General features: G+C 39.6%; 1 protein-coding gene across 1 annotated transcript in view; it reads left to right on the forward strand.

The window, feature by feature from the left end:
* The window catches only part of OTOA (otoancorin), a gene marked incomplete at both ends in the record, with an annotated part of 31,898 nt that extends 16,014 nt beyond the window's left edge, over window positions 1-15,884 (forward strand). The window contains 10 exons of the mRNA XM_084296166.1: window positions 1,524-1,617; window positions 2,445-2,574; window positions 6,104-6,291; window positions 9,540-9,695; window positions 11,016-11,158; window positions 11,557-11,693; window positions 12,269-12,366; window positions 14,248-14,440; window positions 15,483-15,548; window positions 15,874-15,884. Of these exons, the coding sequence (XP_084152292.1) occupies window positions 1,524-1,617; window positions 2,445-2,574; window positions 6,104-6,291; window positions 9,540-9,695; window positions 11,016-11,158; window positions 11,557-11,693; window positions 12,269-12,366; window positions 14,248-14,440; window positions 15,483-15,548; window positions 15,874-15,884 (1,216 nt within the window). The remainder of the gene's footprint in view (window positions 1-1,523; window positions 1,618-2,444; window positions 2,575-6,103; window positions 6,292-9,539; window positions 9,696-11,015; window positions 11,159-11,556; window positions 11,694-12,268; window positions 12,367-14,247; window positions 14,441-15,482; window positions 15,549-15,873) is intronic.
* Window positions 15,885-23,171: the final 7,287 nt, after the last annotated feature.

Here is a 23,171-nt window from a genome sequence, read left to right on the forward strand (position 1 = left end):
TTTTCTCTTAGAGGTATCTTGCATTTGAAGATGGAGACTGAACACCCGGTTTCTGACCATGCCTTGAGTCCCGAAGTCTGTCACTCAGTGCTTCTAGGCATTTTAGTTGCTCATTCAGGTTCCTCCTAGTTGTGAACATTTTTTCTGGCAATGGAGTAGATACATGTATATTTTCCACCAGAAACCATCCCTGCATAAATCTGAATGAATCATGATTCACTGTGCTAAGTAATACTTCATTTTATTATTAAGAAAATACTTGTCTAGTCCAATGCCCTCATAATGGGGCAACAAACTCCACAGAGTTTTCTATGAGAACACAAACAGAGTGGTTGGACTACCACCTTTTGCAGGGGCTCGCAGGATGAAATTTATTTATCCAAGTGCTCTCTTAATCAACTCCCAAGTGGGTTGGCAAACGTGTCAGATTTGCGTCTTAAATCAACTCCTGAGTGGGTTTGTCAGATTTGTGTCACACAGCCCAAATAGGCATAGTGCTAAGCAACATGTATTTTGAAACTTCCAGCACCACTCAGAGCTGAATTTCATTCCTATTCCTACAAATAATTTAGCATGTTATTTCAGAAGGTATGGTACCTATCAGAGAGAAAATCTCTAATACAGAAATGGCTTAGGTGTCATTAGATGTGACTCTGAAAGGTGTTAGAGCTGCCTTTCACTACTCTTGACATTACAGATGAAGAAAATAGTACTGAGAGTAAAAAATATGGAGCCAATAAGATAGGTATTTAAGTTTTCTGTTTCATCACCTACATTTCATGTTCCCATCCCTTAGTTTCAAAAAGTTTGAGTTACTTTCCTGAATTGTTTTGTGAATTTGATCTTTTCAGAACCAGGGGGAAACTGTCCACTCTTGTGAGGTGTGTGTGGGCCTGTTTTTTAGAAATGATGAGCACCCACAGCTCCTGTTGGCATCAGAGAAAGCTGCAGTTGCCCAACAGCAATGAAAACCAGCCTGTGAAAAACTGCAAATGATTTAATATTGGAATAGGCTTGTTTGTTTGTTCAGATTTTTAAGCAAGTACTGGTAAATATTGCTTACCTGAGTATTAACCAAGTTGATCCTTAGGATATGCTATTTGGAAAAAAGATGGTTTCAGGTTTGGCTGCGAGGTTTCTGCTTCTCTTTTGATGCCATTTAGCAGGATACTATTGCAGCATGAATCTGAGAGAAAATGGGATTTTTTTTTTAAAGGTCTGTTTCTCCTTGCTTGAACACTGTCATGCTAAGAACGCTGTGAGCATTGAGAGACAGAGAGAACAAAGCTCCATGACTGCAATGTTTGAAGGCTTTCTCTGAATGTATTGAATTCCACTAATGCCCCATATGTCAGAGAGAGATGAGAAAGTACAGTCTGATGTTAATACATATGATTCATCACACTGGCATAGGAGTATCTGTCTTTTCTGTATAATACAGCATAATAAAAACTCTGAAGTTTTAGTATAATTTTGATTGCAAACATTCTTGATCAATATACTTTTCCAAAATGTTTCTTCAGCTCCCCAAAGAACTGGACAGCTGAAACAACATTAGATATTGGACCATTCATAGCTCAGTTGTCAAAAGGAGAATTAAATGTACTTGCTGAAAAGGTATGTTTTTATTTTAACTTTTAATTTTGTAAGAGATAATGTTAGAATTTGGGTTTCACAGTTGAAATTATGTAACCTGAATATGTGGCCCTTTGCCCAAGGTATAACGTAGCACACACAGCAGTAACTGATATCCTCAGCATTGCACTTTGTAGTTTCTTTGCCCTCTTTAGTTCATATAATTTTACATTTTTTTATGCATAGGGGTAAACTATACTGAAATGAGGTTTCATTATTCTGCAGAAATATGTGAGCACAGTCAGCAATTTTTCCTCAGGAGATAATGCATATAATTGCCCGAATAGAATAGGACTTCTCAACTGAAAGGGAGGTGTCTAGCAGGGTGGAGGAAGGAGGTCAAAACGTCACAAAAGCCTAAAAGAAAAGGTGAACAGGTAAAAAATATTCCTCATAATTTAATTGGGTACATATCCTTAATTCTTATATTTATCTGACAAATGTGAAACAAAATATTTTCCATACTCTATATCATGCAACAGAGGAGCTCGTTGCTACAGTAAGGTCTGGAGACAGTCTGCAGTCAGGCAGTTCTCACATGTTGCCAGAAGCTGAGAGGACATACAAGAGGAAGAATTGCCCTGAATTTGTTTTGTTTCTAACATTGTTTTTCTTTAAAGATCTTCCACTAACGTTTCAGAAGCAGCCAGTTTATTCTCCTTCTCTTGTGAAACATCTGCACAAATTGGAAGGAGGCTGAGCTGTTACTAACCCCTACTTCACTGAGGTCTGCAGGAGTCTCTCTCCAAAGCAATTTGTTTTAAAAGGGGGAAAGATGTTTTATTCATTGTTTTGCTTTCCTTTTGAAGTTCCAAGATATCATTTTGCAAATAGCAAAGACAGTCAGGCCAATTTCTTCAGCCAAAGAGCTTCTATCAACTGTATTTGAATCCGTCTCCAATGCCACTGCCAACACTGGACCACCTCTCATCAGACCAGGTGAGTGTTTCACCTGGTGTCTATGTGGTGTCAAAGTGCCAGATTTGCATTTGGGGCTCTGGTGGTATAGTTTAAACTGACTTTTCATTTTGACTTAGTCATTAAATGCATTCCAAGAGCAGGACAGTAAAAAAGCAACTTAAAGTAATTTACCAAGGATGAGTCTTCTAGCTAAAACAGTGAGTGTGTAGCCATCTGATGCACTGACCAATTGCTGAAAACCTTGATCTCAGTACATGATTGCAGGGTTGACATCTCCTGGCATGTCTGTGAGTGCACAAAAGAAAAGATTAATGACTTGTATTACAGTTTCCTGTTTATTTTGGCTTTTTTTGGCTTCCTTTGTAACAGAAATGAAACTCCTTGAATTAAGAAACAGTGGAGGTGACAAGTTACTGTTGTGCCAAAAGATTACACGTAGTTAATCCTTTGCCACACATGATTGTGTGTTGACTCAGCTGTTCTGAAATCTGACATCAGTGGTAGCACGGTGTTTTGTCTGTCCAAATGGGCAAAGTTTGTTATAATCTGAAATATATCTTAATTAGCAATCAGCCTACTAGAATCTCTAGTGACAAATGGATCATTTTCTTTGTAAAAAATGTATACTCTGACTATATTCTATTACAACAATTCCTTCTTTTATCTTAAATTCACCTAGGCAGAATTTTTAGGCCATGCTATCCTGTGCTGTGGAGAACAACAATGCTGTAGGGGAGGCTTTTGAATACACTGCTTAGAATTTAGAGCCCAACAGTTTCAGGGTGGTTGGTACTATCTTTATGCCTTTGAAAACCTCCCCATCAGTTCTGTCCAACAGAATGCACGTCCAAGCTCTCACCTAGCCCTGTGCCTGCATGGAAATGCCCCCCTTGTATAACAGCAATTCTGAATGATGACTGGTGTCCCTTACAATGCTGTATTCATGCACAGAGGGAGGTAGAAAGTGTTATACAGAGCTGTATTTTTACATTGACCGAACAAAACTATGACCTCTGTTGAGCAGAGAAGTCATTACACATTTTGCATGCTTAAAAAATGCAGGATCAAGCTGGTAGAGTAGCAGAGTCAAGCTGAATGGATCAAATTCACTCTTCCCTGAACAAATAAACCACCAGATCATTAACTGTTAAGAAATTAATTAAGAAATGTGTAGGCCTGGGCCACAGGATTAAAGGTTCAGCATCGGATGTTTCAGCACATTTCTGTCCTCACAGACGATTTTTTAGAACTCTGGATCACAACATACAAATCCCAAAGGCTTCTCTAATCAAACTTCTGTCCATTGCAGTTGCAGAGCTTACTTGCCCTGCAAGACCAACATAAACTTGCCAGTGAAACTAATGATCTTTGTCAAAGGATAACAGGGTTCCATGGCTGCTCACTCTTCACTCAGGGTGTGCTGGCTTAGCTGGGGGCAATAGTGGAAGATGAGAAATGGAGGGATTGCTTGTTCTGGTCCAAGAAATTCTGCAGTCCAAGTGTAGTATTGAAGTTCTGTTACCAATCATAATCTTATCAACTCCACAGAGCTCACACAGTAGTTTCAGTAAGGAATGAAGTTTTCTATCTGACTTCTGTATCACTAGAAAATTGACTACTAGGAAAGTGGCTCTAGAATGACATGGATGGCTCTCCATGCTACCAACCTGCTATTTAACATTTCCTACTGTCTGGTTGTGAGCGAATCGTAACAAAAGTAATAATTACAGTGACAGTTCTTACATCTATGCCTACGCCAAAGAAAAAGCACAGGTGATGCTTAAAGCAGATTGGAGCATATGAGGGCAAAACTCATTTGTTTAAGGCAAGTTGGAGCATACAAGGAATCATCTGTCCAAAATGCTACCAGAATGGAGCAGCAGTGGTGGAAAAAGAATTCAAGTTGCTTACTTCACAGCACTGAGATGTTATAATATATTACCTTTTACCATATTATAATATGTTCATCAAACTAAATATGATTATATAGTAGAAGGAAGAATGAAATAGCATCAGATACAGGAAGTAAAGCCAGGAGACTAATTAGTATTTCCCTCTGTAATAGTGCCAAAGTATCTGGTATGTTGCAAATAATAAAATCAATATTTTTTTCCATGAACAAAAAATAATAGGTTTTCACGACTTGGGGAAGGGAACTGCATTGTGTCTGGATGCCAGTATTTACATGAGAAAAGCTGACCTTTTTGCAGCATGGGAAAGTGAAACAATGCAGCTTCACAGGAGAGCACATACAGAGAGAGCAGAACATCAGCTGGTACACTGCAAGCTGAACAACATTTTCGTTTGCTCAACAGATTCAATCTTTTCAGTGTTCTACCCACTATTGCAGCTTCCTTTGATGCAAATAAATCCCTCCTCTGCCTCCTTTCAAAGTACAAATCTACTTTGTACATCCTCGCTTTATTTATCTGTGGGATCTTAGCTCAGACATAGCATCTGTGAAACTCTTGATTTTTACTGGTAATGACCATATCTGAAGACATGTAAAGATTATTTGGTTTAGGTTATTATTTAATAAGGTTTTCCTAAATTAGTGACAGGAGAAAGAGAAGTAAGTGAGAACATTAGGATTCCAGTTCCTGCTTTCCATCAATATTAGATGTAGATTACAAAGACCAGGTTTTGTTAAAAGTCACACTGGAAAATGTTTCATTTGATCATGCATGGGTCCAGAACCTGCCCATAAATCAGATTTTTAAATGCAGGTTGTCTGTCCAAACAGTTGTGCTCTAAGTGAGCCACTCTTTCTCATTCTTGACATTTTAACAACCTGCTTGATACAGAGAACAAGCACCATGCTCCTCTGACACATCCAGTTTCTGTCTTCACCTTGTTTAAATGTCAGGCAAGTCTTACAAGCCATACATCTCTGTCACAGTACTTTAGCATGAAGGGGCCCCTTGTGGTTGTTACTTTCTTACGGAGCTGGGTTCATATATGTGCTGGTTGAATGTGAAGTTCATTCAACTGCAGCTTTTCTGGGAGATCAGGGGTTTCCACTGGAAGGAGGCTTCCACTGAGGCTGTTGCAGAGATCTGTGTTTCGGTCCTACTGCAGCATGGCCCCCAGTGAGCAGTGCTTTTACTGCAGACTAAGCCCTTGTCTGGGTTTTGCTTCCTTTACAGAACTGGACTTGAAAGAAATTTGGAACATCTTGGTTGCTCTTAGCACTGTGCGCATTCAGTTTTTAGTGTTTTTAGTGTTTGTTTTTTTTTTCCCCTGGCATTGTATATTGTAACTGTTCTGAAACACAGCTACTCCTCTTTTCTTTTCCAGCATGCACTGCCTTTGGAGGACAAAGAATGTACCTGATTTTTTGCAAATTAGGCAAATTCTGCTTTTGTATCCACTACATCAATGATGTAAATATTTAAAGAAATAATTTCATTGTAAGATAATTAGTTAATCAATATCACATTGGCTGCAGTTAATTCAGTCTGTCAGCCTCTTAAATTTTCCTATTGGTGAATTTCTTTTTTGCAGTCTCCTTGAGGAAAATTCTTAGTATTTCACTTTTTTTTTCCAGATTGCCTGGGAACCAGAGCCCCTTCTTCAGATGAAATTATTAAATTAGGAGAAGCAAATGTCTATTGGTCAGTTCAGGAACTGAAATGCATGGATGCAAGGACTTTTGACAAAAATGTGGAACGTCTTGGGACTGTCTCTGGTTTTAACAGCTCACAGCTTATGGTGTTGAAGGAAAAAGCCAAGCAGGTAACTGTACTGTCTGTGAAAGAAAATTAAATCCATAATTTGACTTGCTGTTATTGAACTATGCAGTTCTAAAATAACTGTGTTATAGCAATGTCACTATTACTGCAGGAATATCTATTGCTTATTGGAAAAATAATGTGAGATTGTGATAGAAGGCTATTGTCTTGCTTTAGAGTCAACAGGCAAGTTGTTCTGAGCTATTGGCTGCTGAAAAACTTGAGTGCTTTTGCTTTCCAATGGCTTTTTGGTTGCTTGCTCCTTGCTTTTCTTTTATAAATGAAAAACCAGCAAGCTGTCCTATGGGATTTTGGTTGGCCTGCTGAGAATTCAGCTTAGAGTGTTCAAGTGTCTACATCTACGTTAAATACAGTTTATGGTGGCATAAAACCAAGTGGACCAAGAGGGTATTTAGCTGGGTAAGTAACAGGTCTCTGCCCTGGGCACAGGCTATACCCGATGCCCATGGTGTTTGCCAGAGCACAGGCCATGGTTGTGTGATGCCAGCTCTGTGCCCTGTGTCCGGGGCCACCATCAGCAGGCTGCCTGGGTGCTGATCACTGCTGCCTTGGCCAGCTGTGGACTCCTGGAAGCCACACCTCACCCCATCCCTGGCACTGGTGAGCTCCTGGAGGTGATCTCCTTGTACTGCTTCCTGGTATTGTCACAAACAGACTTTTGATTCAGCCAAAAAAAGCCTTTGGGTGTAGTGAAACCATTTGTTTTGGCTGCAGAAGACCCAGAGGTGAAGAGGTTACCGAGCCCAGTCTGTCTTCAGCTGTATGTCACCAGCATCTGATGGAGGCTGTCTGCTCTCTGTCTCCATCTCTTCATGGCTAGCTACTTCTGAATCCCATTCTACCAAGATGATCCAACCCTTAACAAGTTGTTTTTATGGTTCGCTCTGACAGAACAAGTGTAGGAAGCATCTACAAGTCCAGTTGGCTGCCACTAGGATCAGTGCAGATGCTTGGAGATCTAAGGGCTGGGACAAGGGTCAAGGTGGGCCTGGGCAGTAAATTTGTAATCACGAGTTGCAGTCAGAGCAGTGGCTCTGACCATGACCTTTGGGTAAATAAGGCTGAAAGTGCAATTTTTAGAAGTGCAGCTCAGCTTTTAAAACTCTTAAACTACAGGTGCTCGAAGGGAGAGAGCACTGGTCAGATTTCTGAAAGCTGACAGTGACTGCAGTTCTGTTTCTGCTGCCGTGCTGGGGTAGGACAACAGCCCCCCGTGTCAAATTCTTTCATCCCAAGACAGCCTTCCTCTGTCAACATGGAGATGTGTGGGTAGGAAAAGGGAAAAAAAATCCTAGAAGGTGAATGCTACTTTTATTATCTGAGATGGTGGAAACTAAAGTGTTTTACAGCAGTGCAATGTAACAGCGTGCTTACAGAGTGATAGCTTCTCTAGAGAAATTGTCTACAAGGTTAATATGCTCCTAGCCTAGCTGTATTCAATGCAATGACACTGAAAGATACACAGATCTGTAGTGCACTGAATTTTGTATATTGGGTCTTTGTGGTAAGACAGACTGCTGCTGGACAAGGACAGACTTCCTATATATTAATTTGTGGAACAGACCTTAGTGTTACACTGAACACCAAGCATGAGAAATCAGATAGTACAGGCAAAGACTACAGCTCTCTGACATTATAAGATGCTGTTATATTATTAACTAAAGGGCATCTTTGATTAAATGTTTGATTAAACCAGCTTTAATTTCTCCTAAATTGATTTATTTACTCCAAAATAAACTACATACTACCCATGGTCCCAAACTAATTCAAAAAACCTAGTTATCAGATTGGGTCTTAATGAAAGTAAGCAGCTTAGCTCACTTGGAAGTGGAAGGTCTCCAGGCTCTGTGATAGTAACAGATGTATGGATTTGCATTCTCTAGGTGAATGAGGACAAAGGAGTGGTTCAGTTTTCATGTGTTGTGTTATTTATACCATTATGTCTGAGATTTCATCCAGCGCTGTCAGATGATGCTATTTATGAAACAGCTCAAACCCTGTATTTTATGACCTAGATCAGGAAACAGACACACAACATTTTTAACTGTATGTGTTTTGTGTACCTCTTAAACTAGAGAATTAGGAGCTTTAAAATCAGGATAATGTTTTTTACTGTCTCTTTTCCTTGGAAAAGACTGAAATTTCCCAGGCTTAAGCCCCTGTTCTGTTTCTTTATGATATCGTAAAACCAGCATAAAAGATCCAGTGGAAACTCAGTCAGGAGATACAGGTCCAGCAAAAGCCTCTCTTAAGCAAATCTTTAACCCAAGGGTCATAGTTGAGAAGAAACACCTCAGCAGCCTTGCGGCTGCTCTGTCTCAGATGTGCACATTGGTATGAACAGCACATAGTCAGCAACTCTGGGTGAGGATTATTTTATTCCAGAGGTCTGGCCCTTTGTGGGTTGTACAGCACCACATGTATCTTACGGTGCAAACACTATTTAGTAGGCAAGTACAGAGAGATTCCTTCAGTGAGTCCTCACTAGCATTCACCCTTCCAGCTTTTTGAACAAAAGTTAGATCGTGGCAATCCTGAAAATAGAAGAAGTTTTTCCATGGAATGGTCAGCTTAGCCCAGGTCTGGCTTTTTACATTTATTTCTCTAGATGAAGTTAGCAGCACAATCATGTACTCGAAAATTTCCCTGTACCAACTAACATATTGCAACGTTGCTGAAGTATCTGAGACCTTTAAAGGGAACTTTTTTTCTTATACCTGTCTTGTTCAAGTTACTCCCTTTAGCCAGAACCTAGCATACTTTGTTTTTTTTTTGTTGTTTTTTTTTTTACAAAGGCAGTTGGCCACATCCTGCACGTCCTGAGAGATACTGCCCACCAACTATCAGCCAAATATTATTGACAGCTCCAGGTTCTGCAAATCCAGCTCTTGATGCCCTTTTGTTATTCCTTATCCAGACAGATCTTTTCCTGTAATCAAAATTTCCTTGGGGCTGGTCTGTAATAGCTTCTTAGTGACTGTAACTATATCACAGATAAAACTAGAAGCAGAACTCAATTTAAATACATTGGTATCGATATTTTAGATAAACTAACTATTGTTAATGCAGAACCTTCAAAACCTTCACAATATCCGGTCTCTGCATTCTGTGTGCAAAGAAGCCTACATCAGGTACTGGGACTTTTAAAACCAAAGTTTTGGGAATGGTTTACCTACAGTAAGATTCACAATGATCTAACAGATGCTGTACATTAATGAATCTGTTCTAAAGGTTTGGGGATCACTGTCAGGCTGGAAGAGTTACCATATTGTTTCTCTGGGGCGCATTGCTCTAGCACTCACTGAAGATGAAATTGAAGAGCTGGATTTACATCTGATTGACACCATTTCTGTACTGAGTCAGCAAACAGAATGGACTCCTACCCAAGTAAGTACATTATTGAATTTACTACTGGATTCGTAGTAAATTCTAGGACTTGAGTCCTGGAGGACCACTTTTTGGGACTCAAGTCCTAGAATCACCCAGGAAACTGATACAGCCACCCCCACCACTCCCTGCTGGTTGTCTTCAGCCTTGGCCCCTGCAAACAAGGGCTGGTAGGTCAGCACTGATGTCTGCCTGGCTGTTGGCTTCTCTGGTGAGATGGCCAAGAGGACATCAATAAGTATTAATTGTAGTGATGACCAACCTGTTCTTTAACACTTGCCCACCAAGTAATAGAAGAGGGTCAGCAGTTATTAGCAAATATGCCATTTGGATACTATGCTCTTCTCATATCCCTCTCCTTGAATAACTTCTAGTTATGTCAATGGGCTTTGATATTAAAATGAGAGAAAGTTATAGGTTTTTATTTGTCTATGTAATTGGTGGCATATTTCTGATTTACCACTCAGTTGCACAGATGCTGGCATGGTGGCATCCAGCTTTGGCAGGGTATCACAAGTCTGCTTAATAGATTCAATTTCTGAGGAGCATTATCAGAAGGAAGCACTTGGGAGGATTTTATACAATAATAGTTGGCTTTTGAGATTTCTTGCTGTCAGTAAGAGTAGCAACTTAAAAGAGATTAATCTCACCCAACTTCAACTGTCTAAAAGACAGGCAGCTAGTTTAAGCTAGTCATTGCAGCTCACCATCTCAGATACATTAGGATCCCTTGGAAGACTAGTTTCTTCCACTGACTTTGGTGGCCTATTTAAGCTAGACATGCAGTTTGTAAATGGTCAGTTTAGGATGAGCACCATCCTAAGTGATTTAGGTTTGCAAAGACATTTTGGCACCTACATCCCATTCACATCTGAATCTTAGTCCTAAACACAGGTCACCATCTATATGTGACACTTATATCAGGTTGTCCTGCCTTATTTTAGAAAACCTAAAAATTTCATGTTGATCCCTTTGAGTAATTGGCATTTCTTTCGAACAATTTAATTGAATTGGGCAGTTCTGTTAGGCATTTCAATGCACATTTCTTCTGGGGAAGTGGTCCATTGTGACCCAGCACAAGACACACTGAATTCTTTTAACTTGTTTTCATTTCAGAAGTGGCCATGTTGTAACCATGCTCTGCTTAGATGCCTCACAGAGGTGGTGCCTGTTCTAAAGGCCATACAAAACTCCATTTAATTATGTTGGGGTGGCTCCATTGTAACACTCCATTGTTTCCAGTAAGACTTTGAGCTTCTAATACCAAAACCTTCAATTATGTTCACTCTGTTCATGCCTAGTATCTTACTATTTTTGCAGGCAAGATCTATTTTGCACAGTTTTCTAGAAGACTCCGGCCAGACAATGAGTACTTTAAAAAGCTTTGATTTAGTTGGATTAGGAGCTATTCTCTGTGTTCTGAACTCCACAGAAACCATGTCCATAAGGAGCGTTGAATTCAGGTACTGCATTTGATACTTATGAAATATGTACTAGTAACTCTATTGACAAAATGCAGTTTGTTTTCCTTTGAGATTTCCAGAGCCTAAAGGCCTCTTTTAGTTTGCACTTTATATGTTTTAAGAAAGGCAATAGATGTTATGGAAAGCATACAGTAGCTGTTTAAAATATAATCCATTTTAGATTTTCTCTACCATTTATATCTCACCAGTCAAATATTGCACTGAGAAACTTGAGCTTTTGCTCAAAGCATTAAACATTTCTGTGCAGCATTTGTACATATATTTTTTAACTTGAAAAGAGGTTTACAGTCTTGCTACTGCAGACTAAGTATGTTCCAAGCACTTTTAATATTGCATGTGATTGCAGCATGTCATATTAACCTTGTTGCCTTTTGCAGTGCTGCTGTTGCAAGAATTGGCCTGTTGCTGTGTAGCACTCCTGTTCTGAGGCAGTTTAAGAAGATGGCAGAGTCTGTGTTTGGAACTGCAACCAGCTGGAATGGCTCTGTATTACAGGAGATTGGCACTATAGCAGGTAACAAACTTCAGACTAGAGATGGTAATAGTTGTGAAGAAGTATTATTGAGCATTAGGAGACAGGTTCATGTAGTAATGCATTTTTCTAGACTGGCAAAATATTTCTTCCAGGGAGGAGTCATCTGCAGGGATGGATGTTCAGCAATTTCTGTAGTGCTAAGGAAAAGTCGTGGTAGCCTCCAAAAGGTGCCTCCCATTGTGCTTTTTTTTAAACTTTCCATTAATTTCACTTAATGCTTCCTAAGACTTCTTGTATCAGAAGAAGCTGTGAAGCAGCATTCCTGAATAACACTGCTTGTATTTTTGTAGATTTAAACACATCTCCCCCTCAACTGTCTCTTTTAGAAGCAAAAGAGTTATTTAATGGTCCCTTGGGTAGTACAGGTTCCGTACCGATAGCTAAGGTCGGATTATTTCTAATATTTGAATATAATGAAAGAGGCGACAAAAAAAAAGAACTGGTATTTTTTTATGAAACACTGAAGAAATACATTTATTAGATATTTTGTGCAAGAGCTTAAAATTTGTGTTAGCTTAAAAGTCAGTCTAATAAAAAACATATTACCTTTGCAGGTGGTTTGAATGAGGATGAATTAAAAGCTTTTGATAAAAACCTGATGCCATATTTCCAGCCAATAGCAATAAGCCACATACCTGGTGAAATTTTCCAAGTAAGAGCTTTATTAGTGAAGAAGAAACCAAACGTATGTAATTTCTACTCTCTTATGAATGAACTGCAGCACTGATTTATGGTTTGGCTTGGGGTTTCAGCAAAAATTTTTCTGCGGTCTGTTAAGTGAGAGACAGTCAAAGATCTGAAACATTAACTTTCAACTATATCATCTGTATTTGTGATGAACATAAAATATGTTAAACAAGCTTTTTTTTTTTTTTTTTTTCTCCTTCAAATGCATCCCAAGGGAAAATAAAAGATCTAGGGTCAGAAAGCACAGAAAGGACTCTTTCTTCTGACACTGTATTCAGATCTGAGCTTTCTTCTGTTTATTAACATTTGCAGAGATGCTATCACAGCTACACATTTCTCTGCTTTACTACCTAAGAGCCTTTTTATTATCTTAAAATCTGGCACCATTCTCCGGAGTTGGCTCTGAGAAACAGATTGTACAAGCAGATACAGATCAGAAAGGAATTACATCTAATTAAACCTGTTCTGAATGTGGACCAGAAATTAGAACATGGATCTTGAGATCATTGCCCCAGACATTATTTGACTTAGTGACAAGATTAATATTCTGCCTAGGCTGGTCTCTGTCAGATGCCTGGGCAGGCAATATACTTCTGGACAGATGAGCTAAACAGATAGTTAACTGTGTCAGGTTCCATAAATGAGAAAAACTCCTTGAAAACTGTTCTGCACAGTACCACCAACAGTTTAGATAAGCTTGAGATGTCCTTAGTCAAACTATCTCTCTGGAAAACGGGCAAAGCTGAGGGTCTACATCATGTAAAATTTCTTTCAAATAACATACATTTTTGTTAGTAAGAATAGTAATGATACTACAAAAGGTGCTTAACAAATAACAAGCAAGCTTCCCAGAACAGTTTTCTGCCTTTGAAAGATTCAAAGCAGAATTTGTGTTTACACAGGTCTTGTATAGGGCTACATACATTATTCAGCTTTTGATTTATGAAAAATTACATGGTATTATGGAACTTAATTTAGTTTAAAAGTGGCTTATCTCAACATTTCTGGACTGACAGGCATTTATTTGAGCTTACTAGTTTTAAAATAGTACACCATTTGCTAGATAATGAAAAACTGGGAAGGGTTTACTCCATTGTCTGACCTACTTGGAAGGGGAATATAGTCCCTTACAAAGATAAAGTAGAACCTGGATGCAGAACTGTTGCAGCACAGACAGCATGTTGTACAGGAGGGCTGCAATTCTGCTGACTGCAGATCGTTAGCTGGAATCCAAGCCATCCAGCATGGCCAATACATGCAGGCTTTAACGACTGATTAATTTCTGTGTGATACAAATACTGTAAAATTATGATTTTCGTGTTCCTTTTTAAACACAAGTTTTAATATGACCAAAGCTGGAAGATTTACAGTCTAAAAGAGGAAAATGAATAATGAGATTGAAACATATTACTTTTTTATCTCACTGCTCTACTGATAACTCAAATCAAAGGTCAAACATAGGTTTAAGAGAGTTCGCTTGGGAACAGATATAAGAGGAAACAAATGAAAACACAAGAGGATGCACAGCATCATCAGTCTTTGAACATATCAGAAAATAACATATCAAAAAAACTCCAGTTATGTGTTGAAGCAGTGTCCAATATAGTGTTGGCACAGAAAGCCTCTCAAGCTTTCAGACCCAAGCAGCCAAGACAAGGGCGTAAGATAGGCGAGTAGCCAGTGAAGTAAATGAACAAAAAGGTATTTCTAAGCTCTGTATTTCTATAGAAATACAATGTTGAAGGCTGTTTCCCCTCATTCCAAAGGCAAAATAGTGATTCCTTACCAGTGTTGGAGCCACTAGTCTATCAGCAGCTTAAATGACTTTCTGACTTTTTCCTCCCAGGCATTGTCCCCAGAACAAATAGCAAACCTGGGCCCTGAAAATGCTGCCATGGTTACAGGATCTCAGCGTAAGCATCTGACTGTATCACAGCTTCAGAGCCTTCAGCTGGCGCTGGATGGAGCCAGGACAAGCACCCCAGAGGCACCCAGCACAGCTTGTGCACCCCCAGTGGGGCAGACCCCAGCTCCAGGCGGTGAGTGCAGCCACTCCCCTCTCCTGCTTAGAAGGGAGGCCACTGGTGCACAAGTGGGACAGGTATCTCAGCACCCACCAGGATCATTCACATCTTCTGAGGGTAGACTAGAGTGAATTTTCTAATCAACTTTTTAACTCAGGCTTCCAATCATGCACCTGGCCAAGAGGAGCAGCAAGGATGGTATTGGATTTATCCACAGCAAGAGATAATGGAGGAAGATAAATCAGCTGTCTAGCACATCACATTGTGCTAAGCACCAGCTTATGTAGAATGTAGTCCAAAGCAGTGATCTTTCCCCTCTTCTTTGTTCCCATATTCTTTGCCTAAATAATTTAGAGCAGGTTCCTCCACCTCTGGACCTTCAGATCACAACCTTTATCTGCAGCAGAACCTGGTTTGCAGAGCTGCAAGTGGGAAAGGAGGTAGCACTGGGGTGGATTAGCACCTTTACCCAGACTTGACCTTGGGCCCCTGGAGTATTTTTTTTCTTCTGTTCCCATCCCATTTGGAATGAAAGCCTATTAGTACCTAGGCTTCTCAGTTTAACTTACTACTTCTCCATATTGCAGTTTATACTGGGCAAGTTATGTTGGCAAGTGTATTAATGGACATTTTACATTTAGTGGTATTTTACACAGTCAAGCCAGTTTTGAGAAGTTATTGCTGTCAGACAGCAAATATTGTTCTTTTCACTGCCGCCAGTGAGAGAGAAGCTGTGAAGAAAAGACAGGGATGCCAAGGTGCTAAAATAGCAGTAAAGGTGGCTAAATTACTCTGATGCCCTTGCAGGAATTAGAGCAGGTCTTCCTGGAAGCAGCTGAACTGTGCTCTCAGCCCAGATCTCTCATGCACATGACACGTTTCCCCTGTAGATATGCCAAAAGGAGGAGTTTCCTGGGTAAAGATCACCTGGATTCTTAAGCTCCTCATTCGTTATTCCGAGTATACTTCTCATTCTGTACTACCCCTATGGAATGCTTCTTTTCAGAACTGTGTGTGTTAAACTGAAGTTGACCATTCTGAATTGTATAATTTTTAGAGCTGCTGAATCTCATTGGGAGGATTGAAATTTTGGATTTTGCTGCTCCTCTCTATGCTGGCTTAGGTAAAACTGCACTATTCTGAACTGTGTCACAACACTAAGGCATAAAGCTTTCTGTTTTTTAGGTGCTCCCTGTTTGAGTGGCTTCAGCATGTGGTTGTGTGCCATGTTAATGCTGTGCATGCTTTCCTGAATCTATCATTGCTAAGCTCGTGGTAAGTTTTATTTCAGTTGGAAGTATCTTTATAATAGAGACACAGTTCATCTGCAATAGTGATAGCTTAACACTTACACAACAGTGTGAAGGACTGAGAGATCCCCTTCCTGCTTTGAATACAGAGATAACAATTTCTGAATAACTTTTTTGTATTTTATGTACCTCTCTTAGACTATCTTTGACCCTAATCAAGGGGAAAACATTTTATCTCGTGTTTACTGTAAGGCCAGCCTTAAAAAAAAAAAAAAGTATATTTAAAATTCCATGCAACACCAATCCATTAGTGCATTTTATTTGGAGCGTGTTGTCAGTATTAAGCTGTATTTCGCTTGTTCCAGTCCATTGATAAGATTTTATTCCACAACTGCTGTGATAATCTCCAGCTAAATTAATGTTGCCATTAACTGTTGAGGGGATATTACAATTTTGACAGAATAAAATTTAACAAGAGCACTGGTGGGCTTATGTTATAAATGCTAGTTAAGCAAAGAAACGCTGAGTGTAACACCAGAGCATTTAAAAACTGCAAACCAAGGTATGTCAAGAGATTTCATTTTTTTTTCTTTGCTTTTTGATTTTCAGTGTCCTGGAGCTTACAAAGCAGATACTAAAGAGATGCAGCTCAGCACAAATAGTAGAATGAAGAGGTTTTCAAATGCCTGAGTACAACCTGATTAATTTCTTAAAAGCAACACCTTCATCCATCATTGTGATGTGAAGTATCCCCTTTTCCTTGCTTTACCATTAATGAGTAACACAGGAGTTCCCTCCAAGTGCTTCAGAACACATTTAAAAACTGGAAATGCCTTATGTGTGTCATGAGAAAAAAACTTATGCAGTCCTTTTTATGTTGATTAATTTGATTACACTATTTTATCCATCTGCTCGGTTTTCTTTTTATACTTTGAATCATTCCTCAGGACAGAGGCTGTCTTTCTGTGTGACATAGTAGAAACCATGCTGAAAGTTACTGCTGTTGCAATAAAATAATTTCATCTCTGGGATGCTGGTTTAAATCCTGCTCAGCTAAGAAGTGGTCCTGTGTGAAATACCTTTCAAACTTTTATTTGTATTTCTTTGTGGCAAACATCAGACCTAGCTTCTTAGTACTGAAAGCAGATTTAATTTTCCTGTGGGTGGGGAAGGGATAGGATCAGGGCTGGAAGGAAGAGGCTCCCAGCTTCTGCTGGGGAAGAGCAAGTGTTTGCTGTTGCTGCTGGGAATAACAGCTCCCACCCCATCCCCAGATAGTCTGTAATTCCTGCAGCAGCAGAAGCCAGCCTGATTTTCAGGGCTTTGTTATTGGCAAAGGAAGCAGTAAGAGCATGGCCGTTTTTCACCCCCTCCTGTTCCCTCTTGCCCTTTAGCAATCTGTTTCTCTGAACTGCATTTGCCTATCTTTAACCCTAGCAAATATGACGTGATGTTACAAGTACTACTACGCTGTATTTTATAAGCAAAGAACTATTATTGTTGCAAATTGCCTTGCACGCTTTTCTCTAGTGCCAGTGATAAAATTCTAGCTTGTTCCCAGTGCATTTTCTTTTCTGCGTGTAAACAGTAGATTGCAGCATTTACTTAAATAGAAAGAAATTTGTATGATCCCAGCAAGTACATGCAAACACCCACCAAAAACCAAAAATGCTTTAATCGATCAAATACATTATGAAGATTTATCTGTTTTCTCATCTTAAAAAGTCATGCCTCGTTTAGATGTGAAAGTACTAAAAGGTTGTTTAATTTCTAGAAATTACTTGACCTGAATTCTGTGTGTATTTCAGTGAAGATGCAGGAGAATATTTTCATAGTCAAGACAAGAGTCAGCGTTTCCAGTTCAGCTGCGTAAGTCAGATACGTGACTTAGCTATATCAAGCATTTCAAAAATCCATATGAGCTGAAAATGATCTTCTGTCAATGTACCTGGTAGTGATTCTGTCTGCAATTATGTGAGTCAGAGTTCAGCTTTTAATTGGAGCAGGAGTGAGCTCTTTGTTTTGTGCCATCTGTGCTGTGATTTTTTTCAAGCACAAGTGCTCTTAAATAGCTGAACTCCTTGATTATTTATTTATTTTATTAAATTAATAATTATGTTAATATCTGGCATTGCATTTACACTTAGTCAAAGACATCTATTTCTTACAAGAGTAGCGTAGAAAAGTAAATGCAGAGCACCTACTTAATGTCATACTTGGTTCATGGTGAGAGGACAAGCCCTTTTTGGTTTGTGCGGTGGTGTGAGCATCTTGGATGGTGAGTATTGGAGAAATGCTATTTTACTTTTTCTAGTGCACCTCTTACAAAGATAACTGATATAACGGTTCATTCTGCAAAAACTGTGGTTCGTGAGATGCCTTCCTCAAAACTCTTGAAAATGATCATCTGTGAAGAGAATGGGTAGGGAGGAGAGAGTTAGAGAGCAGTAGTGTGCACAGCATCTAGTCTGCTGTCCATGTAAGTAATCAGCTGTCCATTCAAAATCTGTCATGATTCCATTGCTAAGAAGAAACTGAAACACATACACTTTCCTTTTTACTCCTATAAACCACAGAATTGCTTACTGCAGGCATCCGTGCCATATGATACTGCTAGCCACAAGCGCCTGTCACCAGTGCTGCTGTGTATTATATACAAAATACCCATTCTCTGGCATGTGTTCGTGGGAAAGATGTCTCACACTCCCCCTTTTTTCATACTGCCAAGGCTTTTGCCAGAGAAATGCTGTATAAAGTTTTCTTTGATCCTTAAAGAAATGTTGCTGTTTGTTTTAGATGTGGGTAACATTTGTTTACACCAAGCTTAATTTTCCCCATCCCCTTTTAGTTTTAACACTCTTTTTATGCTTTTCTCAAATCAAAATCAGACTAATGCAAAAATCTGCTGTTGAATATGTCACGACACTAATTTTCTGCATACTCTGAATATTGCAGCTCTCCTCTCCACGTGTGCCTACTCTGATGGTTGCTAGGCATTGCTGTCCATCCTGCAGGATATACGTCTGACTGTTGACAGTCTGACATGACTGGTGTAGGCCAAGCTCCTCCGAGTGTTATGAACCACGTGACAAGTGGCTGTGTCCAGCAGGATGTCAGAGGAGGTATTTCATGTAATTCATTTGATGGGAAGTAGGATTGTTAAGGGTCAGACAGAAAGAAATACTCTGTTGGCTTGTTATTTCGGTGCCTGCCACCTTTGTGTCCAGAATCATGTTTAGAAACGAAAAAAGGGCTACTTGTTTGGGGTCCCTAGTGGAAAAATTATCCCTAACACCTGGCATTGGGGAAATCCCACATTTCTGGTATCTTTAAATCCCTGAAGATAAGGAAATAACTACATATCCACAGTGTCTGAAAGATGTCCCTCTAAAGCAGACATTATGGCTGTCGTTTTTGTGCAGTACATGGAATGCTTGACTCCCAGTGATCTCAATCTGTCACATCAGGACTAACCAACACCTATCAGTGTGAGGCTCTAAAGAGACCACTTTAAAGAAAAAAAAAAAAAGTCATCCTTCTTTAATTTTAAAATTAAAACGCCATTTATGCTTCTGTATAATATGCTCAAATACTCCAGGGGCAATTACACACTGCATTATGGCAGATTTAATTTACCACTTGACTGCTGTGCCTGTTTTAGGATCATCACCACAGATTGCAAGTCCCATCCTGTTCAACTGGGGCTTTGTTAGAAGTCCCATTCTGTTCACCCATGCTGCAGCAGTTGTGAGCCACTCCTTCCAGGTGTACCAGCCAAATGTATCTAGGGTTAGCGGGGAGATCCTCCTAACTCACTTATTTTGCTACTGACAAATAGGCAAGGAATCAAACAGTTGCCTGGAATGAGTCATGTGAGTAGATAATCCCCACTGACCATAGCTCACATGCTGGTGTTCTGGCTCTTACTGCGTTGTGGTGGTCGTAGATGCCTCGTTCTGCTTCAGAGTATGCCAGTTATGGAAGATCAATTGAGGAACAGTAACTTGTTAAATTGCAGTACTGTGTTCCCTTATGATAGGCTGCCATCCTTGGAGAAAAGTAGAAATCAAATAATGTCTTCCCCTTTTTTCCCCTTCAAAAAACAAAAAGAAAACAAACAGAAAACTACACAAACTTGATATTTTAGGCTAATATGCAGCTGGAAGCAATGTGATATCTTTATCTCAATGATAATGTTTTTGATAACATTTTGATAATGTTTTTGATAACATTTTGATAATGTTTTTTTTTTTTTAAATGAGCTTTCGATACATGAGCCTACCGTCTCAGAAGGACTAAGATCCTTATTGTCTTGATTAGTAAAATATTCTCTCCTGTATCATACGATGTGGCACAACGCTGTGGACTGCTTACTCCACTGCTGTTGCGGACAGGCTCTGGCTTCCCTACCCAATAAGGCAGGAAGGAAACTGGATAGAAAAGACAAGTCTGCAAAGCATAAATGCAAATTCCTAATGTAAGTTAAATTTCTCTTATCAATACCCTAGAACATCTAAAACTATTCCTCAGAAATAGTATTTTGTACTTAGTTTTACAGCGTGCTTTAAAATGTGCAGATAAAAGACAAACCTGTCAAACAAATCAATGTATCATCCAGGTATATATTTTCATAGATTTTGGTAAAATGTTTAGTATATTTCCATCCTATCTACTCAGTTTCTAAACAGACTAAATGAGCTATAAGACTAGCTCATACACTCCACCTGTCCTCGTCTAGTATCAGGACTGTAGTAGTTTTGTACCATAAAACATTTTTGTTTGAATTAGCATCTTATTAATTGTACCTGGAAGTACACAGTCTGGGAAAGCATTACATTTTTTTCTGCTAAGAGTACAAATCAGCCAATGTCCATCTGTCTCTCCCTGCCCCTTCCTGTTCAGCATCATTCTGCTTTTCTGATCTGGATTAATAAGGATTTTCGTGCCCTCATGATATAGGAACAGAAGGTGTGTTCAGAGCTTACAATCTGGGTGACTATACATTGCAGTATTAAATGGAGGAATTGTGATTGCTGAATTTCTTGCTTTGCAGGCAACAGCGTAACATTTATCTCCTAATATTTTAGCTGATATTAATTACCCTTGGAAACACTTAACAGTGTCTCTCATAGTATCTGAAATCTTTACTGAAAAAAAAAAAAAAAAGGAAGAGAGTACAGGAGTAAATTCCTAGAAGAGAAAAGAATATTGTTGAAAATACTAATTCATCTCAAATTTAGCAGGGTATTTTTTCTGGTATACTTTCCCCCAAGAACTTTTAACAGTTGTATAGAAAAGAATTGTTTTAATTTACCAAATAATAGTCTTTGCTCTAGTTAAAATCACGTGCTGGTTTGATGCCCTAGGTCATCTTCAAGTGAGACCTGATATGTTTCAATATTTAATCAGATGTCAGAAAACAACTTAGATGACAAATAAGCTCTGAATATATCCTGCATAAACTGAGATAAGAGTTGTTTATTCTAGTCATCATATTATTGATTCCATAGCTTTTGAAAGAGATGAAACATCATTTCTCTACCAGGTCATCAAGAAAGCTGATATGCAAGGTAGTTTATCTGAATTGGACCCTACTTCCTACCATGTAATTGTTTCCATAGCTTGGGTTAATCACAAGTTTTTCTGTGAAATAAGTATGTTCAGCTGTTTCAGGGAAGATGCACCCTCTTTTCAGGCTCTCTTCTGAACAGTGATCATTAAGACTAAGTACTTTATTTCTGTACTGGGCCCTTGTCAAGCTGGGTAGGTCAGTTTTAGAAATTTGAAGTGTATTTTGGAAGAGATCCATGGAATGTAGCATATATTTCAGCTGGTCAGAAGAATACACAGTACAATATTAACGCCTGTCAGTGTCTGAGCTGATGTCCATGGACAACTTCACAAGGATTCTCTTCCTGAAACCACTGTGAAAAGACGTTGAAGAAGTCTTTCATCTGGTTAAGAAATATACAGTCAGAAATATACACTTAATGCCACTGTCCAGGACAGCATATTTGTCCCATGTGATATTTCATGCTCTAATACCTGTCTTTGTCAGGTGGTATTTTCTTTCATCCATGATGAAAGTGTTCTTAATCCTTTAAAGCAAGGCAGAGCAAAGGCGTTATACTGCACAGCGTCCCCCTCTCATGGGGCATTGGTTTCAGGCAGCACAAATAGGACTTCAGTACCTTACTGCATCCTAGGAAAATCCTTGTCCAGTTCTGTGGTGTCTTTTGCAGTACTTTGAGTACCCTGAGCCCTATTGCCAGAGTGCCTTTGAGAAGCACTAGCTCTCCAGCAGAGCATCAGATGTGCTTCTCACCTTCCACTTTTTTTTTTTTTTTTTTTTTTTTTTCCTCTTGCTTAGTCACTGACATTGAATGTCAGGATCCTGGAGACTTTGGTCAAGGGCCAAGGAAAGGTGATAACTGATCTTTCACTTGCTGTTGATCTTTCACTTGCTGTTGATGAGTGCAAGGTATCCTAGGCAAGTGGAGTGAGATTCTGCAGAGGTTTCCTGTTGTCCCACTCAGGGAGCACAGCTGCACCTCAGGGTACCAGAACAGGCAGAGCTGTTCAAGGGGACATGTGGACAGCAAGGGACAGGGAAAGCTGAGCTTACCTGGGGGTGGCAAGCCTGTCCTGAGGCTGCCAGGGAGCACAGCTGACCCATCTAATACTAGTGGATGGAAAAGGAGCTTTTCTGGCTTTCCCCAGGAAAATGAAGAAAGAGGGAAAATAGATCTGAGAAGAGAGGAGTGAAAGCAAACTAGAAATGAAAAGGAGAAAGACAGAAAATGAGCAAAAGTTCATTCCCAAGGACTGGAAATCCAAGAAGGGGAAGAAGAAAAAGAAGCCCAAAGAAAAACATGGAGATGAAGATTAAAACTAAGCAAAGATTTTTTTCCTAATTCTCTTGTGTACTTCTCATGTCTGCCCTTTTTTTCAGTTAACTGTAGGATCACTGGTAAAACAAGGGAGCTCTCATGTTAAACCTGTGGGTAAAACTTGTGGCCAAACTGGACTTGCCTGAGGTCTACCTTGTGCTGTTAACACAGGGAGCTCTGTCCTCATCTGCCCGCTGCACAGAAGTTAGAGCCGACCTGCAGTGCTGCCAGCTCTTCTGGAAGGCAGGAGCCAGGTCAGTGCGGATGCCGCAGGGTAGGTTGAGCTGTGGACAGGCTCCGGCCTCCCTCAGTTAGAGGCTAAATACCACGACAGGGAGTGACATCCTTTTGTCTTTCAGATGCGGGACTTACAGTTGAGCATTAAGGTGTCCAGGTTTGGGGGGAGCGAGGTTGAGCCTGGGAAAAAGAGGGAAGGGAGAAGAATGGGCAATACATTAAATTAACTTTCCCCAAGTTGAGTGCTTTGCCTGTGATGGAAATTGGTAAGTGATCTCCCTGTCTTTATCTCATCTTATGACTAGGATAAGTTTTCAAACTATATACGCTGTTCTGATGGAAATTTTCTGTGGACTTTATACAGCATGG

This window comes from Netta rufina (assembly GCF_964035555.1).
Source record: "Netta rufina genome assembly, chromosome: 15".
Taxonomy (NCBI): domain Eukaryota; kingdom Metazoa; phylum Chordata; class Aves; order Anseriformes; family Anatidae; genus Netta; species Netta rufina.